Here is a 22,925-nt window from a genome sequence, read left to right as displayed (position 1 = left end):
CAGGAAAGGGAATAAACTCTGTATCCTTTCCAATTCTCACTGGGACATATTTTGATGGGGACAGGAGGCTAGAGTAATTGTTATGTTTTCAGGTGTATGGCTTTGCTTTCTCTGTTTAGGATTCTTGTCTCCTAGACGTTTGCAACAGATCTCAAGGTTTTCGTTTGGCTGATGTGACTTTGCTCTAGCCTTCTCCCATGTTGTTTCCTGTGCCAAAGCTCTGGATGGAAGTCCAAGTTTGGCTGAACATATTTCCTGTGGGCTTATCCAAGTTTGAGGCTCTCTGTGAAGAAAGTTGTCTCTTGAATAGGAGCGCACTGGAAAACACATGTTCCTCCTTTTTTTGCTTTTGGTCTTAACTGCATATATTGCATTAATGGATTGATAGGCTATTCACATTTAGCAGCCCACTATGAGTTACTGGCAGATTCATTTAATGAAATCCTGACTTCTTAAAAACAATAATAATGACTCAAGAGGGTGTTTTGAGTAGAGGAACAGCAGAGGCAAGGGGGCATTTTTAATTTTAATTTAAATCCCCTCCAAACTGCTTACCCCCTCCCAAAGTCAAATCCACCAATGAACCACAGAACACATCTATGTGCTTGACCCTGTCTCCCATTTTACATGTCACCTTCTACTTTGGCGATCAATTCCATTGTCTTCCATGAACACGGTTTTAACAGTGAGTCCGTAAGTGGCTGTGGAGGCCAATTCTGGATCCACAAGGCCTTCCACAGTGGGGACATAGGTTTCCTGGCGGGAGTTGATAATAATAATAATAATAATAATAATAATAATAATAATAATAATAATAATTTAATATTTATACCCAGCCCATCTGGCTGGGTTTCCCCAGCCACTCTGGGCACCTTCTAACAAAATATTAAAAATACATTAAAACATCAGTCATTTAAAACTTCCCTGAACAGGGCTGCCTTCAGATGTCTTCTAAACATCAGATAGTTGTTTGTTTATTTATTTGACATCTGATGGGAGGGTGTTCCACAGGGCAGGCGCCATTACTGAGAATACCCTCTGCCTGGTTCCCTGTAACCTCACTTCTTCCAGTGAGGGAACCACCAGAAGACGCTTGGAGCTGGACCTCAGCGTCCAGGCTGAACGGGGGGGTGGAGACACTCCTTTAGGTATACTGGGCCGAGGCCATTTAGGGCTTTAAAGGTCAGCGCCAACACTTTGAATTGTGCTCGGAAACGTTAGGTCTTTCAAGACCGGTGTTATGTGGTCTCGGATGATACTGACCCATGATATGGAGTCCTTGATGATGCATCTTGTTTTGTTTCTGTTACTTGTCGCCTGGTTGCAGAAAGGAAAATGTTAAGCTCCATCATGAACGCTGCACCAAACTGAGCGTAATTCATCCTCACATAAGTTGCACTTGGATACAAGTGTTCTCCTCGGCGTAAACAAATACTCCAAAGCATATCTTGCATGAGCTATAATTCTGTGCGGTAAACTTGAGTAAGAGCTTGTGGCTTGAGAGTTATTAAGCTTTTACCCTCCCCACATTGCATGCCTGATATTTTAGCAACAGGAAATGTGGTCAACTGAAATATTCTGCTTTTCCTGTAAGAGTCGGCTCTAGCAGGTGTTAGTTTCATTAACACAAGAGCAGCTGACGGTTTAGCGGAGGGCCCATACCCTAAGGAATAGTGTTAATCAGATTAAAATCTTCAAGGATCTAAAGGATCTTAAGTTCTGCTGAACCTTGCCTTCTGCTGTAAGATTGGCTGGAATGCAAGCAAATAAAAAGGCATCCTATATAATCAGGTATCTGAAGAGATTATCTTGGCAAATGTGCACGCACACACACACACACACACACACACACACCCTGGCAATCCCAGTTTGCCAATACAAGAGGGAAGGTGATGGGGTGGGGGAACAATACAGGAGAGGACAGGAGAGTAGGGGAGAGGTGTTCTTTCTCATCTAGCAATTCTGTTTTACAAATCCACATTTCTTAGGGTGGGTTCTGGAAGTGGGCTAAGTGGGAAAATAAAAATCTGCTTGGGGGAACATTTCGGGGGGGGGGGGTAGGAAAATCAATGGACCACCCTCTCATTCTCCTTTGCGGAAGCCGCCTGGTGAGCACTGCAAAGCAAGAAAAGAAGAAGCTGGCAGCCCCATTCTTTCTCTTGTGACATTTTCTTTGTTCCTCAGAAATAAGATGATGTTGCAGTGCAAGTATGGAGAAGAAGAGACCAAGCGTCCAGACGTGGTTGGTTGGGGGGTACCGTGGACCTGGATTCCGGGCAGTGTTGCCACTGGCATGTGTAGTTTGAGGAGAGGCAGGGCAGTGGCATATTCACAGCACCCCTCCCTTGCCAGCCACACCTGAAAGTGTCAGGACTGGGCCATGGGCAACAGGCAGAGGTGAGCCAGAGGAATAGGATAAAGGAGCCACAGGACAAACCAGTAATCGGGATAGAAGAGCAAGTCAGAAATCAGGGCTATTGGAGAAGGAGGAGGAGAAGAAGAAGAAGAGGAGGAGGAAGAGGAGTAGTAGTAGTTTGGATTTGATATCCCGCCATTCACTCCCCTTAAGGAGTCTCAAAGCGGCTAACAATCTCCTTTCCCTTCCTCCCCCACAACAAACACTCTGTGAGGTGAGTAGGGCTGAGAGACTTCAGAGAAGTGTGACTAGCCCAAGGTCACCAGCAGCTGCATGTGGAGGAGCGGGGATGCGAACCCAGTTCCCCAGATTACGAGTCTGCCGCTCTTAACCACTACACCACACTGGCTTCCAAGGAACAAGTCCGGGCTGAAGGACAAACCAAGATGCAGGATACAACGAAGCTCAGAAAGCTCTTGTTGATCAACGGGTTTCAACTGGTACAGGATGCCGCCTTATACTCCTTCCCTCCAGGAAGTGTCCCAATAACCAGTATTAAGTGGTTGGAGTCAGTACAGGGTGGGTGGCGCTGTGGTCTAAACCACTGTGCCTCTTGGGCTTGCCGATCAGAAGGTCGGCGGTTCAAATCCCTGCGATGGGGTGAGCTCCCATTGCTCTGTCCCAGCTCCTGCCAACCTAGCAGTTTGAAAGCATGCCAGTGCAAGTAGATAAATAGGTAGTGCTGCGGCAGGAAGGCAAATGGCGTTTCCGGGCACTCTGGTTTCCGTCACGGTGTTTCATTGCACCAGAAGGGTTTAGTCATGCTGGCTGCATGACTCAGAAAGCTGTCTGCAGACAAATGCCTGCTCCCTCGGCCTGAAAAGCAATATGTGCGCTGCAACCCCATAGTCTTCTTTGACTGGACTTAACTGTCCAGGGGTCCTTTACCTTTACCTTTACCTTTACCTTAGGGGCTGAAGTTACTTTGCTGAGAACCTTTCCAAATGCAGTTCAAAGATTCACCAGAGGGGAAAGTTGCCCACAGGTCCAACGTCCTGACACCATGGCCCAATGTACACCAAAGATAACAACTATTTTAATATTCCTTTACTTTTCCCAAAGACCCCTGAGAACTGTTGGATAGGGATCTCTTACAGAGGATTCTCAGCACCTGCACAAAACCGATAAGAAACTTTACGGAAGATTGAAGTGCATACAGGTATGTGCCAGGATGCATCATTGCACCATGGGCTAGAAGTGCATTAGTGAACAAGCAAGTTAGGACCAGTTTACTCATGCAAGTTGTACTGTACACTAAGAGTAGATTAGCAACTTTTAATAGAAAGCCTGAATCTGAGCTGCGTAGTTTTACATCTCATTCTTCACAAGTACTCTGACCAGAAGTAAACACTCAAGTCAGCTGGAGCCCTTGAGAAGTTTTGCCCCTTTCAAATCAGTTTTCAAGACAACCAGATTCTTTACTCTTGCAAGTAATCTTGAGATTTGAGTTAGAAATCCACTCCTTTTGAGGCCACCTAAATTTCTAGGAGAAGATTTCCCAACTCTCTCTTACTCTACTAGGAAAATAGCCCTACAAAACTAGTTGCTTGACCCTATAGAAATTTGATTAAAGCATCAGTTGGAGTGAGCTTCTTTGCTCTACTGAAACAAGACACATGAAGATCCTTTGCTCCTCAGGAAGACTCATGGGTGAAACACGTTAAATATTCTCTTTATTTATTCTAGGGGAAAAGACTATGTTTTTAGTTTGTTTTCCAAATTCAGTTACTTGGAACAGAATGTCACAGCCAAAACTTGAAAATGGAGACTTTAATTGTAGCTGGTCTTCCTTTACAAGCAGGTTGTGATAAAGATTTTGATAAGAGGAGAAGATTGTGATGAGAGAGCAAAATGCACATTAAATAGTTTTGTGTGGTCCAGGATGGAACATTCTTCATTAAAATGAAAAAGTTGCTGCTTTCGGTCACCAGCTTAAGATTTACCGTGTCCTTCCTTAACCCAGGTCTGTGCAGGGCTTGTACCTAGAAATGTTACACCATATTTCCTAGTCCATGCATGTATTCTTGACCCAGCATCTACTTTTGGAAGGTCTATAGGACTTTGGACTTTCAAATTTCTTGAACAATAGCTCAGGGGTCAAAATAAACATGTCAAATGTAGGGCTGCCATGATTCAAAAAGTGAAATTCGGGACACAAAAGTTGTTGAGCTTTGCCAGGGTTGTTTTAAAGAAAATTAGCAAAAAAACACCACCACTTCCAATACGGGCATTTCAAACAATTTTCAAAAATTCTGCCCGACGCCATTTTTGACAGAGTAATCGCAGCTTCTTCTGGGAAATTCCGGGTGTATGGCAGCCCTATCAAATGCTTATTTGGATTTAATGTGCACATTTAAAAAAATGTGAACAGCCAGCAGACAGGGTTGGGGTGTGTGCGATAATTATTGGGATTGCATCAGGTGGGAGAGTTTTACCCCTGCCTCTCCTGTTGCAGTTCTTCAAAGGTTGATCCTTGAGAGCAGATTGGTGCAAAATTCTGAGCCTTTCCTCCCAACACGAATAGCAGCACCAATGGAAGAAAAACTTACGTAGAGAAACAGTTCTGGGGGCAGGTACCAGGGTAGTAGGAGGGTTCGACAGCTTCTCCTGTCCATTATTGTTGTGCTTTTAAATGGCTCCCATGGCTCCCATGGAAATCCATGAAGATGTCCCATTTCTGGCACACAAAGGTCTGCTGCTCTTAACAAAACGGTTCTCAAGCATTCTGCTCCCAGGCCCTACTTGAAGCTGCTGGAAATGACTGAGGCTCGCCTTTCGCGAAACATTGGTCCTGGGGCGGAACCAGTCCCAAAATACGGCGGAGGGAGACAGAATAGATGGCATAATTAACTGGCCCTTAATTAAGTCAGTAATTAGCTAATCCCTCTCTGGAAGTTGCTATATACTTTTTCCACGGCGTTTTCCTTGCGGGAAAGAGTTCCGTAGCTCAGCCTTCCTGAAGCTAAGTATAGATGGCAGCTCTGGAGGCGTGGTTAAAGCTTCCTGATTTTAGGTAGGATTCGCTGATCTAGGTACCCTGACTGCCCAGGCACCATACATTTAAAGCACGCATCCTGTCCGAAGGATCTTGGGAATTGTTAAAGGTGGCGAGAATTGTAGCTCTCAGGCTTCTTTGGGAGAAGCAATGTGCTTTGGTTATAGGTAGGTAGCCGTGTTGGTCTGCCATGGTCGAAACAAACAAACAAAATTCCTTTCTTGTTGTTGTTCAGTCGTTCAGTCGTGTCCGACTCTTCGTGACCCCATGGACCAGAGCAGTGTTTTTCAACCACTGTTCCGCGGCACACTAGTGTGCCGCGAGATATTGCCTGGTGTGCCGTGGGAAAAGAGAGAGAATTACTTTTTATATAGTCAATATAGGCACAGAGTTAATTTTTTAAACATTTTCTAATGGTGGTGTGCCTCGTGATTTTTTTCATGAAACAAGTGTGCCTTTGCCCAAAAAAGGTTGAAAAACACTGGACCAGAGCACGCCAGGCATGCCTATCCTTCACTGCCTCTCGCAGTTTGGCCAAACTCATGTTAGTAGCTTCGAGAACACTGTCCAACCATCTCATCCTCTGTTGTCCCCTTCTCCTTGTGCCCTCCATCTTTCCCAACATCAGGGTCTTTTCCAGGGAGTCTTTCCTTCTCATGAGGTGGCCAAAGTACTGGAGCCTCAACTTCAGGATCTGCCCTTCCAGTGAGCACTCAGGGCTGATTTCCTTCAGAATGGATAGTTTGATCTTCTTGCAGCCCATGGGACTCTCAAGAGTCTCCTCCAGCACCATAATTCAAAAGCATCAATTCTTCGGCAATCAGCCTTCTTTATGGTCCAGCTCTCACTTCCGTACATTACTACTGGGAAAACCATAGCTTTAACTATACGGACCTTTGTCGGCAAGGTGATGTCTTTGCTTTTTAAGGTGATGTCTAGTAGCACCTTAAAGACCAACTAAGTTTATTCTAGGTATGAGCTTTTGTGTGCATGCACACTAATAACATGTATCTGAAGAAGTGTGCATGCACACGAAAGCTCATACCTAGAATAAACTTAGTTGGCCTTTAAGGTGCTACTAGAAGAAAAAAATTTTTTTTCTATTTTGTTTCGAATGTGCTTTAAATTTATGTTGTGTAAGCAGTCTCTCAGCAGAGAAGGCTTTGTCTTTCATATTTTCCCCTTCCCAGGCCCATGTGCTTCTCAGACTATTTTTACCCGCCTCCTGTAATTTCTTTCCCCAGTCTCCTTTCACATTCAACCTGTGCCTTGTTCCCCCATACCCAAACCGACAGTTTCTTCCATCTCTCCTCCCCGATCCTTTTACATTCACTTCCCCTGTAACAGCCTTCCTCTCTCATCCCCTTCCTTTCTGTCCAAGTTCATTTATTAGCAACATTGGAACAGCAGCGTTTTATCTCTTTTTAAAATAATTTTTAAATTCAATTTTATACTTTTATCATACTAACAACATATCAAGTCACAAAAATGAAACAAAAAAGATTCTTTCCCCAAATTTCCCCCCTCCCCGACTTCCCTCAACTTCCTCTTCTGCTTTTTTACATATTAACTCCCCCTGCTTACTTTATTATATCTTCATATTGAGTTCTTTATATTAATTATTGTTATCTCATCAGTTTCATATCATCTTTATAGTTTCTGTATTGGTTTTTGTTAGTTGTGTTTACTCAAACCCTGCTAGGGAGCCCATTTCTTTACATTGCTTCTGTAGGTACAACATAAATGGTTTCCAATCTTTTTTTAAAAAAATTCTCTATTGTCTTTGTCTCTAAGTCTTTCTGTTAGCTTTGCCATTTCAGTACAGTGGAACCTTTACTCACGACCACAATCCGTTCCTGAGGCCCCGTCCTTATGGCGAAACAGGTCGCTGGTAGAAGCGCCGTTGTGCGCAGGCGCAGTTGGCAGCAGCCTGCTTTTGCGCATGCGCAGATGGGAGCAGCCGCTTCTGCGCGTGCGCGAATCACGGCAAACCCTGTGTTTACTTCCGGGTTTGCTGTTGTTGCGACTTGGAGCAGACCTAAGTAGAGCGGGACGTAAGTACGGGTGAAACTCGAAAAATTAGAATATCGTGGAAAAGTCCATTTATGTAAGCAATTGTTTTCATTAGCTACTGGAGTTTGAGATAGACTCATGACATGCAAAGCGAGACGTGTCAAGCCTTTTTTTTGTCATAATTGTGAAGATTATGGCATACAGCTGATGAAAACCCCAAAGTTGAAATTGTTAATTTGGGGTTCTCATCAGCTGTACGCCATAATCATCACAATTATAACAAATAAAGGCTTGACCTATCTCGCTTTGCATGTCATGAGTCTATCTCATATATTAGTTTCACCTTTTAAGTTGAATTACGGAAAGAAATGAACCTTTCCACGATATTCTAATTTTTCGAGTTTCACCTGTTGAGGTTCTACTGTATATTCCATCCGTTTTTGTAGCCATTCTTCTTTAAGTCGGTATTTCATCGGTTTTCCATCTTGGCGCTAGAAGCACCCTGGCCGCAGTCGTAGCATACATGAAAAGTTTCTTCTTTTCTCTTGGCAGATCTTGGCCTGAAATGCCTAATAAAAAGATTTCTGGTCTTTTAGCAAAAGTTAACCTGAACATTTTCTTAATTTCATTATAAATCAATATCCCAATATGATATGATATTATCTCCATTGGCGCACTCTCTGGTCCTTTCTCCTCAGACGAGGCAGATGGTTCCCAGTGCTGGCATTGGTCCAGGCAAAAGACCATGGCATGACTAGGGATCGGGGCCGGCAAGTGAGGAGGCACTGGGCTGTGGCACTGAGGTTACTGGCAGGGCCATGTTGGAGAAACAAACACACTGTAAAGGATGTGAAGCAATCTAAGTTTGGTGTAGTGGTTAAGAGCAGCAGACTCGTAATCTGGGGAACCGGGTTTGCGTCTCCACTCCTCCACATGCAGCTGCTGGGTGACCTTGGGCTAGTCACACTTCTCTGAAGTCTCTCAGCCCCACTCACCTCACAGAGTGTTTGTTGTGGGGGAGGAACGGAAAGGAGAATGTGAGCCGCTTTGAGACTCCTTCGGGTAGTGATAAAGCGGGATATCAAATCCAAACTCTTCTTCTTCTTCTTCTTCTTCTTCTTCTAAGATTGAAATAGGCTTTGGTTTCATACAAATTATGGACCTGGATCCAAATTGTGACTTTGCCATGCTTTAAATATTTCCAGTGCTAAGGTTGAAAAATCCAGTTTTGTAGCTTAAGGTTCCATCTGCAATCAGCAATTTAATCCACTTAGAAAGATGAGAATGGTGACATCTGTAAAACCAATATAGTTTTCCTCCTAGGATCAGCCAATTACTTTTCCAGCTGTTGGCTAAGACCATTTCCCTGTTACAATAACTGTGGAATGTTAAAAGTCTAAAGCTATCATTATGGCGATTAGAAATATTTTTCCTATAGTGTGTTTTCTTATGCCAAATAGAGACCTGCAATTCGGGGGAAATGACTTGGGGAGAGCGAGCGGCAATTTGGGACCCCTGAGCAGTATGCAATATAATCTTATATTTATGTTGGTTGAGGTTTTCTAAACTCCATCCCTGGGCTTGTTGATAATAGATTTTAGCATTTCAGTATTGTTGTCTTTTGGTGAACACTACACAAATTTGAGTTTTTTCTGAGCAACTTGAAAGCTCCTGAAACAAGTACAAAGTTGTTGTTACGCTTTTAAAATCTCATGAAACGAGTCAGATTAAATCAAATAAACAATATTCAGTGTTATGTTGGAGGGGATGCCAGGAAACAGGGAATTATGTTCACATGTGGTGGGGGTGTAAATATTTACATTTTTGGGGGGCAAAGGGTGTTTAAGGAAATAACAGAAATCACTGGGTTAAAGCTGACCCAAATTCCAGACGTAGAATTATTATCAATTTACGATGGGGTGGAAGGTTCACAGGCTATGAAGGACTTGCTCACAAATGTATTGACAGCGGCACGAATTATGATAGCTAGGATGCGGAAGGGGCAAGCGGAAAATAAAATGGAAGAATGGTATAAAGAGGTGTGGGATATAGCTATTAATGATAAATTAACATGTGCCATTAAGGTAAGACGGGGAATATGCAGGAGAAACGATTTTGAGAAGATATGGAGGGTGTTTGTAGAATTTGTACTGTTAAAACGGAAAGGGGTCAAACCGCCGCAAGAGGTGTCGACATTTTGCGAGGTTGGATGGAATGGTTTCGGTGGTGGGGCGCACATTTTTATTCTCATTTATTTGTGATTATTACTGAGTAAAAAAATAATAATCTCATGAGAGCCTGGGAAATGGCACTGCTACTAGCCAGTTGGGATAGCCAATTATGGCCAAAGGTTCCCACTTATAGTTTCTTCCCCATATCCCTTGGACAACCTGCAGCCTGTCAAATGTTGTTGGACTACAACTCCCTAATACAGTGGTACCTTGGTTCTCAAACTTAATCCGTTCCAAAACCAAGGGACATTTTCCCATAGAAAGTAATGCAAAGCGAATTAATCCATTCCAGACTTTTAAAAACAACCCCTAAAACAGCAATTTAACATAAATTTTACTATCTAATGAGAACAAAATAAAAAGTAAAAAAATTCCTTCCAGTAGCACCTTAGAGACCAACTAAGTTTGTTCTTGGTATGAGCTTTTGATATATATCTACATGGACTCCTAGCTCCTCTAGTCTCTGAGTTTTATTGGCGTAGCTCAGAAGAAGGGCCTTTTGCCCAATGCAACACTTTGAGACCACTGATCCATAAAATGAAAGCAATAATCAATGTACTGTACTATAAAATAAATAAGACAGTATTGTTGATAAAAATTAAAATGATTTTTTTTCTTACCTGCACTGTTGATAGTCATTGTTTGGATGGGGTTTTTTTTAATCCATTTCCACAGTCATACAATCAATCAATCAGTAGCTGAACTGGGTTCCACACAGTCACAAAAACAAATTAATGGAAAAAGCCTCAAAAACAAAAATACGCAAAATAAATAGCAAGAACAAAAGCGCCAAACTCATGTCAGTTCCGGAAGTCCATTTGACTTCTGAAATGTTCAGAAACCAAGGCACAGCTTCTGATTGGCGCAAGTGCCCCGGAAACAATAGCTGACTGCCGCATCGGATGTTCGGTTTTTGAAAAACGTTTGAAAACCGGAACATTTACTTCCGGGTTTTCTGAGTTTGAGAACCAAGGCGTTTGAGAACCAAGGTACCACTGTATTGGTAATTTGCCATGCTGGCTAGGAGCTGTAATAGGACAGCATCTGAAGCACTACGGGCTGCCTAGCCTTGTGTTATGCTGTGAGTTCGTGCAGCGACCTAAGAGACTCCCATTTTAATCCAAGAACTGACCCTGACGTAGGACTTCTGCTTAATTTTAAAAAAAATCATAAATCATCATTTGATGCTGCAGGTATCAGGTGATGACTTGGCATGTTTGAGCTGTCCCTTGAAGTTAACAGTTTCTAAGTGCTGTTATAAGGGGAAAGGGCTCTCAGCCCCTAGCAATATGCTATTCCCATTGTGCATGGGAATATTTTAAATTGTATTATGTACGTGGGATGTGTATAGGGTATGCACTGGGGACAATGATGTGCAAATTGGCGGCAGTTCCATAAAATATTTTTTTCCCAGTATGACTAACAGCCTTCCTTCCTTCCACTGCAGCTGAGTGTCACTCACACACACACCACTTTAGGAAACACTGTTGTGGCAATACTGCCACAACTACTGCCCTGCTAAAACAACTGTACCACAAAGAGCATCTGAGGAAAAAAAGGGAAGGAAACTCAAGAGAACTAAAACGGCCTGATGCTAAGATCTTTGTTGTGGCAAACATTATTTGCTCTGGAAACAGTGTTCTGAACATAAACAGATTTATTTCAATCTGGATGACAAATGATTTCGAAATGTGCCTTATGCACAACTCATTAGTTTTTATACAGAGTTTTCTTTCCTAAACCCTGCTCTCCAGCTGAACTTCCCTGTTCGACATACCATATATCGCATTCCTCTTTTCTTTTCTTTTTTCTTTTTTAACTTAAAATTTTGTTTTTTATTTGTAAACTAAATAGATGTTTATTCCCGAGCCATCAGTTTCTGCTTCTTCAGTTTCTTTTGAGATACCTTCTTCTTTTGAGCAACTTCCTCTTCTGGCTTAGGGACAATTTGCTCCTTCTCTGTGAGGATCATCTCAACGTGGCAAGGAGAACTCATGTAGGGGTTAATGCGACCATGAGCCCTGTAGGTTCGCCTGCACATTTTGGGTGTTTTGTTAACCTGAATGTGCTCAATTACCAGAGAGTCTACATCCAAACCCTTGAGCTCAGCATTGCTCTCAGCATTTTTGACCATGTGCAGGGGGAACTCAGCACTCTTTTTTGGCCAACACCCCTGTGTCCAGCCCCACTGCTTGGCCTGGGCACACCTGCCAACGCCACCATTGTAACGACGGAAGGGAACACTGTTGTGTATTGATTCAAGGGTTATAATATCTGAATTACTATTGTCTGTATTCACATTAGGGGAAAGTAACTGCCTTCCTGTTCCAGAAGGAACAGCTACTATTGGTTCATTCAAGTTGCTGCATTTGGATCCTCAGTCTTACTGGTTTCCACCAAAAGGCAGCTTTGTGATTGCTTGAGATTGTTCCCTCCAAAATGTATCCTTTCTAGCCAGTCTTTCTGTCCCTATAAATGTAGCATCCCTCTCCTCAGTTCCCCTGAATAAAGAGTGTTACATGAAGAAGCTGTCTCCTGCCGGTTATGTCAGAGCTGAAATCACTTGCTGAATCGCGACCCCCACATTACAACAAACACATTGCTTCTTTAGGGTCACATCCTTCAAGTACTTGGTAGCTTTCCGGATGTGCATACCCTTGATAGCCTGGGCAGTCTCACGTGTGTTCTTAAAGTGAACACGAAGGTTGGACCCCCTTGACTTGCATGATTTTGTGGGGTTCTCCGGATCAAGTGAGTAGTGGACCATTTTCAGAGCTTACCTTACAGCCACAGCTACCACCGGGGAAAAGAAAGCGCATTCCACTTTTCTGACCACTACTGTAATACTGGAGCCTGATTATTGGTGCATCAAGTTCAATATCAGGTCCATTCTTATTGGCAAAAACAGTAAAAACTTGTGGGTAGAGGTCTTTCTCCTGGGAAAACTGAATTCTTGAACTAGTGATGCCAGGAGCTGAACTTAATATTTTCAAGACATGTGCTCTGCCACTGATGTCTCCTTCTCTATTCCTTTAATGAAAACTTTAAGGGTTATTTTATATATTGAACAATCTCAAGTGTTCAAAAACCAGGTGGGCTCCTTCACCGTAGCTGATGTGGGACTGGACATTGGCAACCTGTTTGGTTTTTTTTGGCGTCCTGCCTCCCCTTTCCCCGGTTACAGTTTCTGTCTCAGAGTGTTCCGTAGTTTCTTTTCTGTGCTTTGACTGTACGTGTCTTTTTTAAAACGAAAAAACACGACGGCAGAGCCAAATTTTGCTGTTGTTTATTTGGCTCCCTTTGCTCCAACTGAAGCTGTGCTATTGTTTCTGTTCCAGAGCTATATTTATGCGATTCTCCTCTGTGTGTACAACTCTCATTATTTGGCAAATAGGGGACCAATCTATCTTCCGCAAGACAAGGAAATACAGATGGCCTGAGATGAATTTTGCATGCATAAGGAGCCGGAGTGGAGAGGAGGAATTTGGCACTGTCCGATTCATTCAGACGGATTCAGATGGGGAGAATCCATCTGGAGAGGGCTTGACATTGAAAGGGGTTGTCGTCTTGGCTCAATCTCTTAAAAGTGCAAACATAGGAGTACTGCATAAGGAAAGTCCTCCTGGACTCTCGTCTCGCAGTGTGTCCTTTCAATGGTCAGCCAGATTGCATCTAGATTCTGTACTACTGTACAGGGTTTTTTGTTTTTTTGCACACATGTGAGAGGTTTACAGACAACACAAAATAAAAAGAAATCCAGTCTAAGCCACGTTCCCTCTGGACATCCTTTTTATTGTGCATTCAGGATGCTTTGTGTAATTAACAATATCAGGGTGGTCACATGTGCTCTGGCCTTCAAGTTGATTTGCACCCTTACAACAAGTTAAAAGGTAAAGGACCCCTAGACGGTGACTATGGGGTGTGGCACTCATCTCGCTTCAGGCCAACGGAGCCGGCGTTTGTCCACAGACAGCTTTCTGGATCATGCGGCCAGCAGGACTAAACCACTTCTGGCACAACAGAACACCATGATGGAAACCAGAGCGCACGGAAATGCCGTTTACCTTCCCGCCGCAGCAGTACCTATTTATCTACTTGCACTGGTGTGCTTTCGAACTGCTAGGTTGGCAGGAGCTGGGACAGAGCAATGGGAGCTCATCCTGTTGCGGGGATTCGAACCGCCAACCTACTGATCGGCAAGCCCTAGGGTCTGTGGTTTAACCCACAGCGCCCCTGCGCCCCCTTCTCCTATTATACAAGGCTGCTGATTACTCATATATATACTTAATCTGAATCATGTTGTTGTTGTTCAGTTGTTCAGTCGTGTCTGACTCTTCGTGACCCCATAGACCAGAGCACGCCAGGCACCCCTATCCTCCACTGCTTCCCGCTGTTTGGCCAAACTCCTACCAGTCGCTTCGAGAACACTGTCCAACCATCTCATCCTCTGTCTTCCCCTTCTCCTTGTGCCCTCCCAACATCAGAGTCTTTTCCTGGGAGTCTTCTCTTCTTATGAGGTGGCCAAAGTACTGGAGCCTCAACTTCGGGATCTGTCCTTCCAGTGAGCACTCAGGGCTGATTTCTTTAAGGATGGATAGGTTTGATCTTCTTGCAGTCCATGGGACTCTCAAGAGTCTCCTCCAGCACCATAATTCAAAAGCATCAATTCTTCGGCGATCAGTCTTCTTTATGGTCCAGCTCTCACTTCTGGACTTCTCAATCTGAATCATAATTAACCTCAAACCATAGGTTAGAAAGCTGGCTTATTAAACTAACCAGAGTTTGTTTTAAACCAGAATCCTTTGTTTCAATGCAACAGTAAGCCAGGGTTAAGTAAAAGTGAAACCATGCCAGAGACTTTCTCCTCATCATGAGGAATAAGGGAAAGTATACAAACCTTATGCTTTGCTTGGGCTCATTCCATGTATCACTGAAACACATCTTGGCACCGTGTGTGAATGTGGCCAATATGGTCCTTGTTTACTACTTCCCTAGCCATCCAGGGAACCCCTTTGCCCTTTCGGTCTTGGTTCTTTGGAGTGGCATGCATGCGCTTCTAAAGGCTGTGACTTTGCTCTTGACTTGAAAGGAGTGAGGAGGTTTGGAGTACGACCAATTTTGGTCTATTTTCACTTAAACCATGTCTGCAAGACTTGTTCTCTAATTATAGCGAAAACTTAGCTTGGCTTTTTGCCCAGGGTAAAGCAGCGATTCTCACCCTTGTGGGACATTCCTAAGGCTGGGGAGTTTCCAATCTAGCATGCATAACAAAAATGAAAGGGTGATGAGATTGTACGCAGCATGAATTAGAGCCCAGACTCACATTCTATGACGCCCTAGTGAGTAAGTGTGGGAAGAGGAGGAGGAGGAGGAGAGCAAGTTGATTTAGAATGTCATTTTAAAGAGTAATGAAGCACCTTGCTAGAAGCTCAGCACAAATCTGAAATCTGCCCTTCGACAGCGAATCAAGACTTGTAGGGCCCTTCATTTATAAAGGCACATATTAAAGATGCTAGATGTGGCGGAATAATGCCTGGTTCATCATGGGTTAACCTATGACTCCCATGTTAGGTAGGTGTTCCCTGGGAGGCGGAGCTAGTTGGCATTCTAAAAGGAGGGGGAACAACCTTGAAAGGCAGTTGGGGGGTTGGCAGTTGGGGGTGGAGGATTAGAAAAAAAAAACTGCAAGGTTAGGCTTTGGGGAATGGGAGAAAAGGTCCTTACCATTGCTAAAGGGATGCAGGTAATATTATAGCTAAGCTGAATTACATGAGAAGAAGATTTGTACCAGTAATAACCCGAGACATCCATGTTTTCAAGTTACCTAATAAAGTTAAATGTGCTTAAACGTTCACTGACTGTGGCAGTGTATCAGTACCTTAAGAGGTGTGACTAAGAGGAGAGAACAAAGCTTTCCTGTGGAAGAGGAAACTGTTTGCTTATTCTCCTGTCATACAGAGGGCTGGACAGTGAAGCCCAGTGTGCCACGTAGTTGCTTAAAGGGAAGGCAAACTGCAGTAGTTGGAAGAAGAAGAAGAGTTTGGATTTGATATCCCGCTTTTCACTACCCGAAGGAGTCTCAAAGCGGCTAACATTCTCCTTTCCCTTCCTCCCCCACAACAAACACTCTGTGAGGTGAGCGGGGCTGAGAGACTTCAGAGAAGTGTGACTAGCCCAAGGTCACCCAGCAGCTGCATGTGGAGGAGTGCAGACACGAACCCGGTTCCCCAGATTACGAGTCTGCCGCTCTTAACCACTACACCAAACTGGCTCTGTTGGGAACCCTGGTAGGGAGATCCCATAGGTGGCAAGAGGTTTTCAACCGTAGAGCCCTGAGGTACCCCAGAGACAACTCCCATATGAACACTGAAGGATTCATCCTAGTTGTCAGTGAAACTTAGGGAGAGTCACTTCTTGGGGAAGTATTGAAAGGGGAGGGAATAGGATCCCTCACACTAGACTTCTATGGGGCTGCTGTTTGTTCATACTTAACTTCACATTGTTGGAAGAGGAAACCAAATAGCTTTGCTTTCAGCGAGCAGTACCTTTTGTGGCAGCACTTTCAGAGAAGCTGTTGGATTTCGTTTAGTACTGGAAAAGGAAACACATCTTGTTCTTGATTTATGCACCCAGGATTAAGATTGGTTCAAGAATTTCTCTATAATAGCAGGAGAGGGGATAAAATTTGGACATGGCTTTTGTTATCCTGATGGATTTTCCACACGAGTGGAAGTATTCAGATGCAAACCACAGCAAAGGCCCCGTAGTGATAAGAGCAGGGGGTCCCCAAACTAAGGCCCGGGAGCTGGATGCAGCCCAATTGCCTTCTAAATCCGGCCCGCGGACGGTCCGGGAACCAGCATCTTTTTACATGAGTAGAATGTGTGCTTTTATTTAAAATGCATCTCTGGGTTATTTGTGGGGCCGGCCTGGTGTTTTTACATGAATAGAATGTGTGCTATTATTTAAAATGCATCTCTGGGTTATTTGTGGGGCATAGGAATTCGTTCATACTTTTTTTTTCAAAATATAGTCCGGCCCCCCACAAGGTCTGAGGGACAGTGGACCGGCCCCCTGCTGAAAAAGTTTGCTGACCCCTGGATAAGAGAGAGGCTTAGCTAGATCTTCTGGCTTATCATTGCTCATGTAGAATGTAGAGCAAGCAATGTTCTAATGGACACTGCCCCATCACTCCCACTTCACTCCTCCATTGGCATTAATGGGATCAGTGTGGAACCAAAAATTAAGGAAATTATCATGATCAATAAATCAGGAAGCCTTGGAATCGGGTTACATCTAAACTACAGATTATGGGTTGTTTGTCCCCAACAAGCCATGACTGGTTTGTTATTCACTTACAGATTGTGGCTTGTTAGGAAGCAATAAACTATGGCACCTGCCTCCTTGTTTGTTTCTTTCCATGTTGTTGGGGGAGCAAAGCGGAAGTGAGCTTGAAGCATGCACAAGCGCATGGCTCATTCCAGATAAAAAGTATGGCTGGTTGTCGCCTGCAGAAGCAGCCAGCAAGGTATTTCGTACAGGCCACTACAATATTTGCGGGTGTGAGGATGAGTGCAAAAGAGGCTAGCAGGAAATGCTGTTTCACTTGGGACTCCTAATGAAGTTGTTAGGAGAGGGGTTCTCCCCTTCCTTCCAGTAGCAGGACAAAGATGTGAGCTTTTAGTAAGAGCCAAAAAGCTTTTAGCCTGTGGAATCTGATCCGCTTGGTTCTCCTATTATAAAGGGTAAAGGGACCCCTGACCATTAGGTCCAGTCGCGGACGACTCTGGGGTTCCGGTGCTCATCTCGCTTTACTGGCCGAGGGAGCCGGTGTACAGCTTCCGGGTCGTGGCCAGCATGACTAAGCCACTTAGCAGCGCACGTAAATGCCGTTTACCTTCCCGCCAAAGCGGTACCTATTTATCTACTTGCACTTTGACGTGCTTTCGAACTGCTAGGTTGGCAGGAGCAGGGACCGAGCAATGGGAGCTCACCCCGTTGCGAGGATTCGAACCGCCGACCTTCTGATCGGCAAGCCCTAGGCTCTGTGGTTTAACCCACAGCGCCCCTGCGTCCCTTCTCCTATTATACAAGGCTGCTGATTACTCATACATAGACTTAATCTGAATAGATTTGACTGTTGGAGCTCGGATAAAGTAGATTTACAAGAAGCCAAAATCTTGCAACGCAGTTTGCTTACGGCAGTGGTGGGCAGCTCTCTCCACCTCCTGCCGCCGCCTTTATGACTTCACATTTTCTGCTAGGAAATAGGGACTTACCGTTGACACTTGTGAAAATGAGGCATAGTGTACATTTTGAAATAAATGGCAGAAAATGAGTCTGTCCAGAATTTCAGGTTGCCATGTGAAGCAAGTACACACGCCACAGCCAACGTGTTGCTGTTTTCCAAACTACATCTTATGAGCAGCAGCTCATATATATGGCGGAATTGATGGGATTGTGGTGTTTGCTTTGTACTCCTCTTTAAGCCGTGGAGGTACCAGGGAAAGAGATCTAAGTAACAGAAGAAGCGTTGGCTGTTTCCTGTGTCCGGCTGCTGTTAAAGGCTGGGGAGTAGAAGCAGAAAGGGAACTTGCAAACTTATTCATGCTTTCAGCCCACAGGTAATGAAATCGCTCAGGGAGGGGGAAGAATTCCATGAATGCAGCATCTGCCCCAGTTTTGTAGGGTAGATGATTGATGCAAGCAATCAGCCCATGTGACTCATGACTCAGCCATCTTTTAATTGTTTTTGTTTTGTTTTAAGGAGCGAGACGGAAGAGGTTGACAAATCAGAATAAAGAGAAGGCTGTAAAAACCTCAGCCCAGTATAGCAATAACACTATTCTGCACATGTGATAGGGGAGATCAGTGTTTATGTGCGTTTGGAGCAGGCATAGGCAAACTTGGCCCTCCAGGTGTTTTTGGCCTACATTTCCCATGATTCCTAGCTAACACGACCAATGGTCAGGGACGATGGGAATTGTAGTCCCAAAACATCTGGAGGGCCGAGTTTGCCTATGCCTGGTTTGGAGGAAGGAAAAAACTCAGTTAAGAATATCACCACAGGACCAAATCATGTGAACTATTAATAAACGATGAATATTTAATCTGACCCACGGGATTTTCTGCTTATGTGAATCTTGCTTTGATGGGTGTATCATATGCTTTCAGCCGTCAAAAATGAGCCAGTTGGGGTGGTTGCTTTTTAGAGCTTCTTTCCCATCTCTGGTGAGGTTGTTTGTGGGTGTATTAAATTTTGTTTTAAATTAAGATGGTTTGTTTCAAATGAAGATCGATTGCACGGGGCATGTGGTCGGGTGACTGGTGGCATGCTGCTTCCGGGGGGGGGGGCTGCCCTCAGCTGTTACTCCTGACCTGGTGCCCTGAGGGCACCAAAACTTGCTTGGTGCTGGCCTGGGTCTCGCCTGCCTCGCTTAGTCGCCTTTCCCCCAACATGCTGCGGGCAGCACCAATGGCAAAGACCCCAACTGAGAAAGCAGGGGAAGGAGGCTGCCAGCTCAGGCCAGGCACTCCCGCAGACCCTTGCCCTGCTCGTGTGGTGCGTGCGGGCATTCATCTGAGTGGGCAATGCCAGTGAGCGGGCACCGGGGTGGAATGGTGAGTGAGTGCTGGAGGAAACGTCTATTCATGCAAAGCATGTGCTCTGAGATGGAGCCATGGCTCTTCCTCCTTGGACTCTGGCCATCGTTCCCCCAGAAGAGATTTTCGCCTCCTTGAGCTGTTGGCGTCGCTTTTCCCTCCCCAGGCTAGCTACAATCAATCCAGCCAAGCAGACTAATGGAAGAAAACTTGGCTTAGCTTCACCTCAAACAACTCTTAACATCCATACCAAAGAATCAGGACTAAATTTGGAAATGGGCTAAGGAGGAAGCTCATTTGTCAAGTTTTTGGAAATCTGAAGGGAAAACAAGCATGAGCAAGAATTAGTAAAGTTCTCGTTTCCCGGGCCATATTCTTTTGCAGAGTTACTTTGGTTTCATAAACACTTTCATGGGCTTCGAATCCTTTACTTTTCTCACTGGTAGAGAATCTGATGCCTGGAACACATTCCCAATACACGGAGGGGCATTATTATTGTACATGCTGTCTCCTCCCTTTGGTGTGGCTCATCGGTGTTCGTTGAACGCAACATATAATTCCAAATCTCAAAATTATAGGATACATATCAAGGAGGAATTTGGCCCGTGTGCCATCATCCAGTTTTAGCCAGAGCAGGAAGTGACAGTGTCCTAACTACAGCTGACCAGATGGATAACATGGTATTCCCTGACCCCGTCAAAGCTTTCAGGTCAAGCTTGCTCATTTGCTTCATTAGCAGGGAAACTCTTGATTGCTTCTTCCTTACCCCAACCTGCCACAATCTGGCAGGATCACTTTCTGACAGTATTTTAGTCATGGTTCTTTGGTTAAATGGTTTATATTTGAAATACGTCTTAAATAAGTAAGTGAAATAGTCAATGTCTATGTGAAGACTGTTGAAGTGAGGCTGGGGTCAGAGTGCAGGCTTCTCCCGACTATTTCCTATTACATGGCTCTTTCTTCTGGACTCTTAGCTTATATCGTAAGAGTCGTAGAGCTTCTTCCCAGCATCCTCTGCTCACTGGACAGCTTCTTCGCTAAGATGCAAAGCGTAAGAGAACTCTGCATTATTCTTCCATGACTCCACTCAGGGATAATCTACCTGCTCTTTACTGCTGAATTGGAGCAAACGTCAGTCACGGAAAACCCAAATTGCTGTTTGTTCCAATTCAGCGGTAAAGAGTGGGTTTTCCTGGGGAAGGTGGCAGGGCAAAATAATAATAATGATGAAAGCATTCAGACACAGAGCTTTAAAGAATGAGGCAAAAGGATAAGCCCTCCGTGTTGTCTTTGTTCTGATGTGGAAAGTGCAGTCTTAACTCCTATACCTCAATAATGTTTGAACATGAACAGCAGAGGGAAACAGGTGGAAACTTGGTAAAACCAAGTTTGCTTAATGATGTTTGCCCTTGTTCCTGTGGACAGGGAAGCTTCTTGAGCGAACTGATTTTCGGGTGTCCATTCTTCCTTTCTTTCTGAGCTCTGCTTCAGAGGATAGAGGGAGAGGGATGCATATTTTTCCTTTGCCACCGCAATTGCTTCTTTCAGAGGGTCTGTCTACACCGAGACAGGGTGTTTAGAAGCAAAGGTATTTATATCTATTTGTTTGGCATAAAAAACCAATGCTTATGGAAAGTAGATTGTAAGTGTTGGGGGAACCTATTTTGCAGAATGAAAGGTATAATGCTGGTACAGTGGTACCTTGGTTTAAGAACAGCTTAGTTTATGAACAACTTGGATTAAGAACGCTGCAAACCTGGAAGTAGGTGTTTTGGTTTGTGAACTTTGCCTTGGAAGCAGAACATGTTCCGCTTCCTGTTGAGTGTGTTACATTTGTAAATTGAGTCCCCCGCTGCTATGGGAAAGCATGCCTTGCTTTAAGAACACTTTGGTTTAAGAACGGACTTCCGGAACGGATTTAAGTTCATAAACCAAGGTACCACTGTATTTTTGTCAAGAGCATCTGATGCAGTGGAAAGTAGTTCCATAGGCTGCCCATTGAGACAGTGACATTTTAAGTGAAGGGGTGGTATTCAACGAAGTATTACTTAGAGTAGACCTGTTTCAGCCATGTTGTTCTGTTCGTGTTTTTTCTATAACCTGGTTGCTGATGGTGAATGATAGATATTTGGCGATTGAGCAACCTGTCTAATATTTTTATCTAAAGCCCCCTTGAAATGTATCTTGAAAGACATTCACCTGCAGTGTGGGAGGGAAATTTGTTCACAAAGAAGCATATTTGATATGGCAGCAGGGATGTTTGTTTAGAATTTCACAGTATTGGACTCGTGTTGCTTTGAGACCCGACTGCCTGCCTGCAAATCCCTTCTGCCATCTCTTCCTGCACATTTGGGAATAAACGAGATTATTGCACAGATCATAAATTTCCCAAGTGTTCTCTGCTCCAAAGGAAGCCATAGCGGCTGCCCTGAACTTCCCACCGCTCAGGAAAGAACAAACACAAAGCATGGAAATGAGATTCAGAGTGACTTGTGGCCTGTTTTACAGAATGGAAGGCGAAAACATTATTATTAAATAGTGGGTGGACACAGCAGACGACACAGTGATTCTCCAAGCAGCTCTGTTTATTCTCAGGCTGGAACAGGACTGAACTGAAGGGCTCAGCAGCCTGCTTATATAGAACTCAGCTACAAGCAACAGTAACAACTTTCTGTAGTTACCCAATCCCTGAACCTCTCTTTCAATCCCTCATTTGCATGTGCGGACCTGAGTGAGAACTGCAGCAGAATGAACTATATACACACACCCCTAGTGGCCTAGGATGAGAACTTCAATACATAACAATTATGCTGCGCAAAATCTCCTTGTCTTAAGTGGACTAACAATGGCATTGCCCATTGTGGCAAAGCCAACCCAGTCCTAATGGAGCTTCTTGTTGGAAGGTGGGGATAAAAAGAAAAATCATCAATAATGAACAATTGCTAATAGTAGTAAAGAGCTGCTTATAATGTTACTAAAGAGTCTGATAAATGAAAATGCATTCATTTAATCATGCTACTTCCCCATGTGCTAAAATGCTGAGGTTACCATAGGAATGGCCTCCAACCCAAAACAGATGGGGATATTTTCAAACCGCTGAGCCACAGATAGGGAGAGAGAGAGAGAGAGACTCGAGATACAGAAAGCACTACGAATGTCTTTGAGACCTTCAATTATCTCTGCCGTAAAATGCAAGGATGTGGAGCCTACCCAATAACAAGAGGAGAGAGCACAATGGAAGTGTTTAAACAATTTGAAACAGCTGCAAGGAAGAAATACTGTAAACAGCGGCCAGATGTAGTAATGTCTCTCTTTAAAAAAATCCCAATAAACTCTGCTTCATGTTTTCCATATGTAAGAAGGCCGAGAACTCTTTCAGAAGAGCTGACAAATGTGTGCAAGTGAGGGAACCTATGGAGGAGTTTCTTTTCTTTTTTAAATAACTTTTATTAATTTTATTAAACAGCAAAATCATACACATAACTCAACAGAATACATAGCAATTTCAAAACACACACAGAAAAGAAACACACACACTTCTATATACAACCCGTACATAATTTAACAATACTAAAAGAATAATCCTAAAAAGAGGATCAAAAGACAAACGAAAAAAGTATAAAAGAGAGTGGGATTAGGAGGGGATGGGAAAAAGAAAGGGGGGGAG

The 22,925-nt window shown here is 43.9% G+C and overlaps 2 protein-coding genes across 2 annotated transcripts in view; one reads left to right on the top strand and one right to left on the bottom strand.

Annotated features, from left to right (window-relative positions):
* The window catches only part of NIBAN1 (niban apoptosis regulator 1), an 85,545-nt gene that overhangs the window by 22,309 nt on the left and 40,311 nt on the right, over nucleotides 1–22,925 (top strand). The gene's annotated exons all lie outside the window — the stretch shown is intronic.
* LOC117048037 (60S ribosomal protein L17-like) lies at nucleotides 11,476–12,466 on the bottom strand. Its single transcript, XM_033151365.1, has 2 exons — nucleotides 12,254–12,466; nucleotides 11,476–11,899 (listed from the first exon to the last, which is right to left on the bottom strand). Exons 1-2 carry the CDS (start codon nucleotides 12,420–12,422, stop codon nucleotides 11,514–11,516), a joined length of 555 nt encoding a protein of 184 aa, XP_033007256.1. The 5' UTR covers nucleotides 12,423–12,466; the 3' UTR covers nucleotides 11,476–11,513.

The sequence above is a fragment of the Lacerta agilis genome, chromosome 6, assembly GCF_009819535.1.
Source record: "Lacerta agilis isolate rLacAgi1 chromosome 6, rLacAgi1.pri, whole genome shotgun sequence".
NCBI classification, from domain to species: Eukaryota; Metazoa; Chordata; class Lepidosauria; order Squamata; family Lacertidae; genus Lacerta; species Lacerta agilis.
The sequence above is the reverse complement of the archived record's forward strand: the minus strand, read 5'-3'. Positions and strand labels throughout refer to the sequence as shown.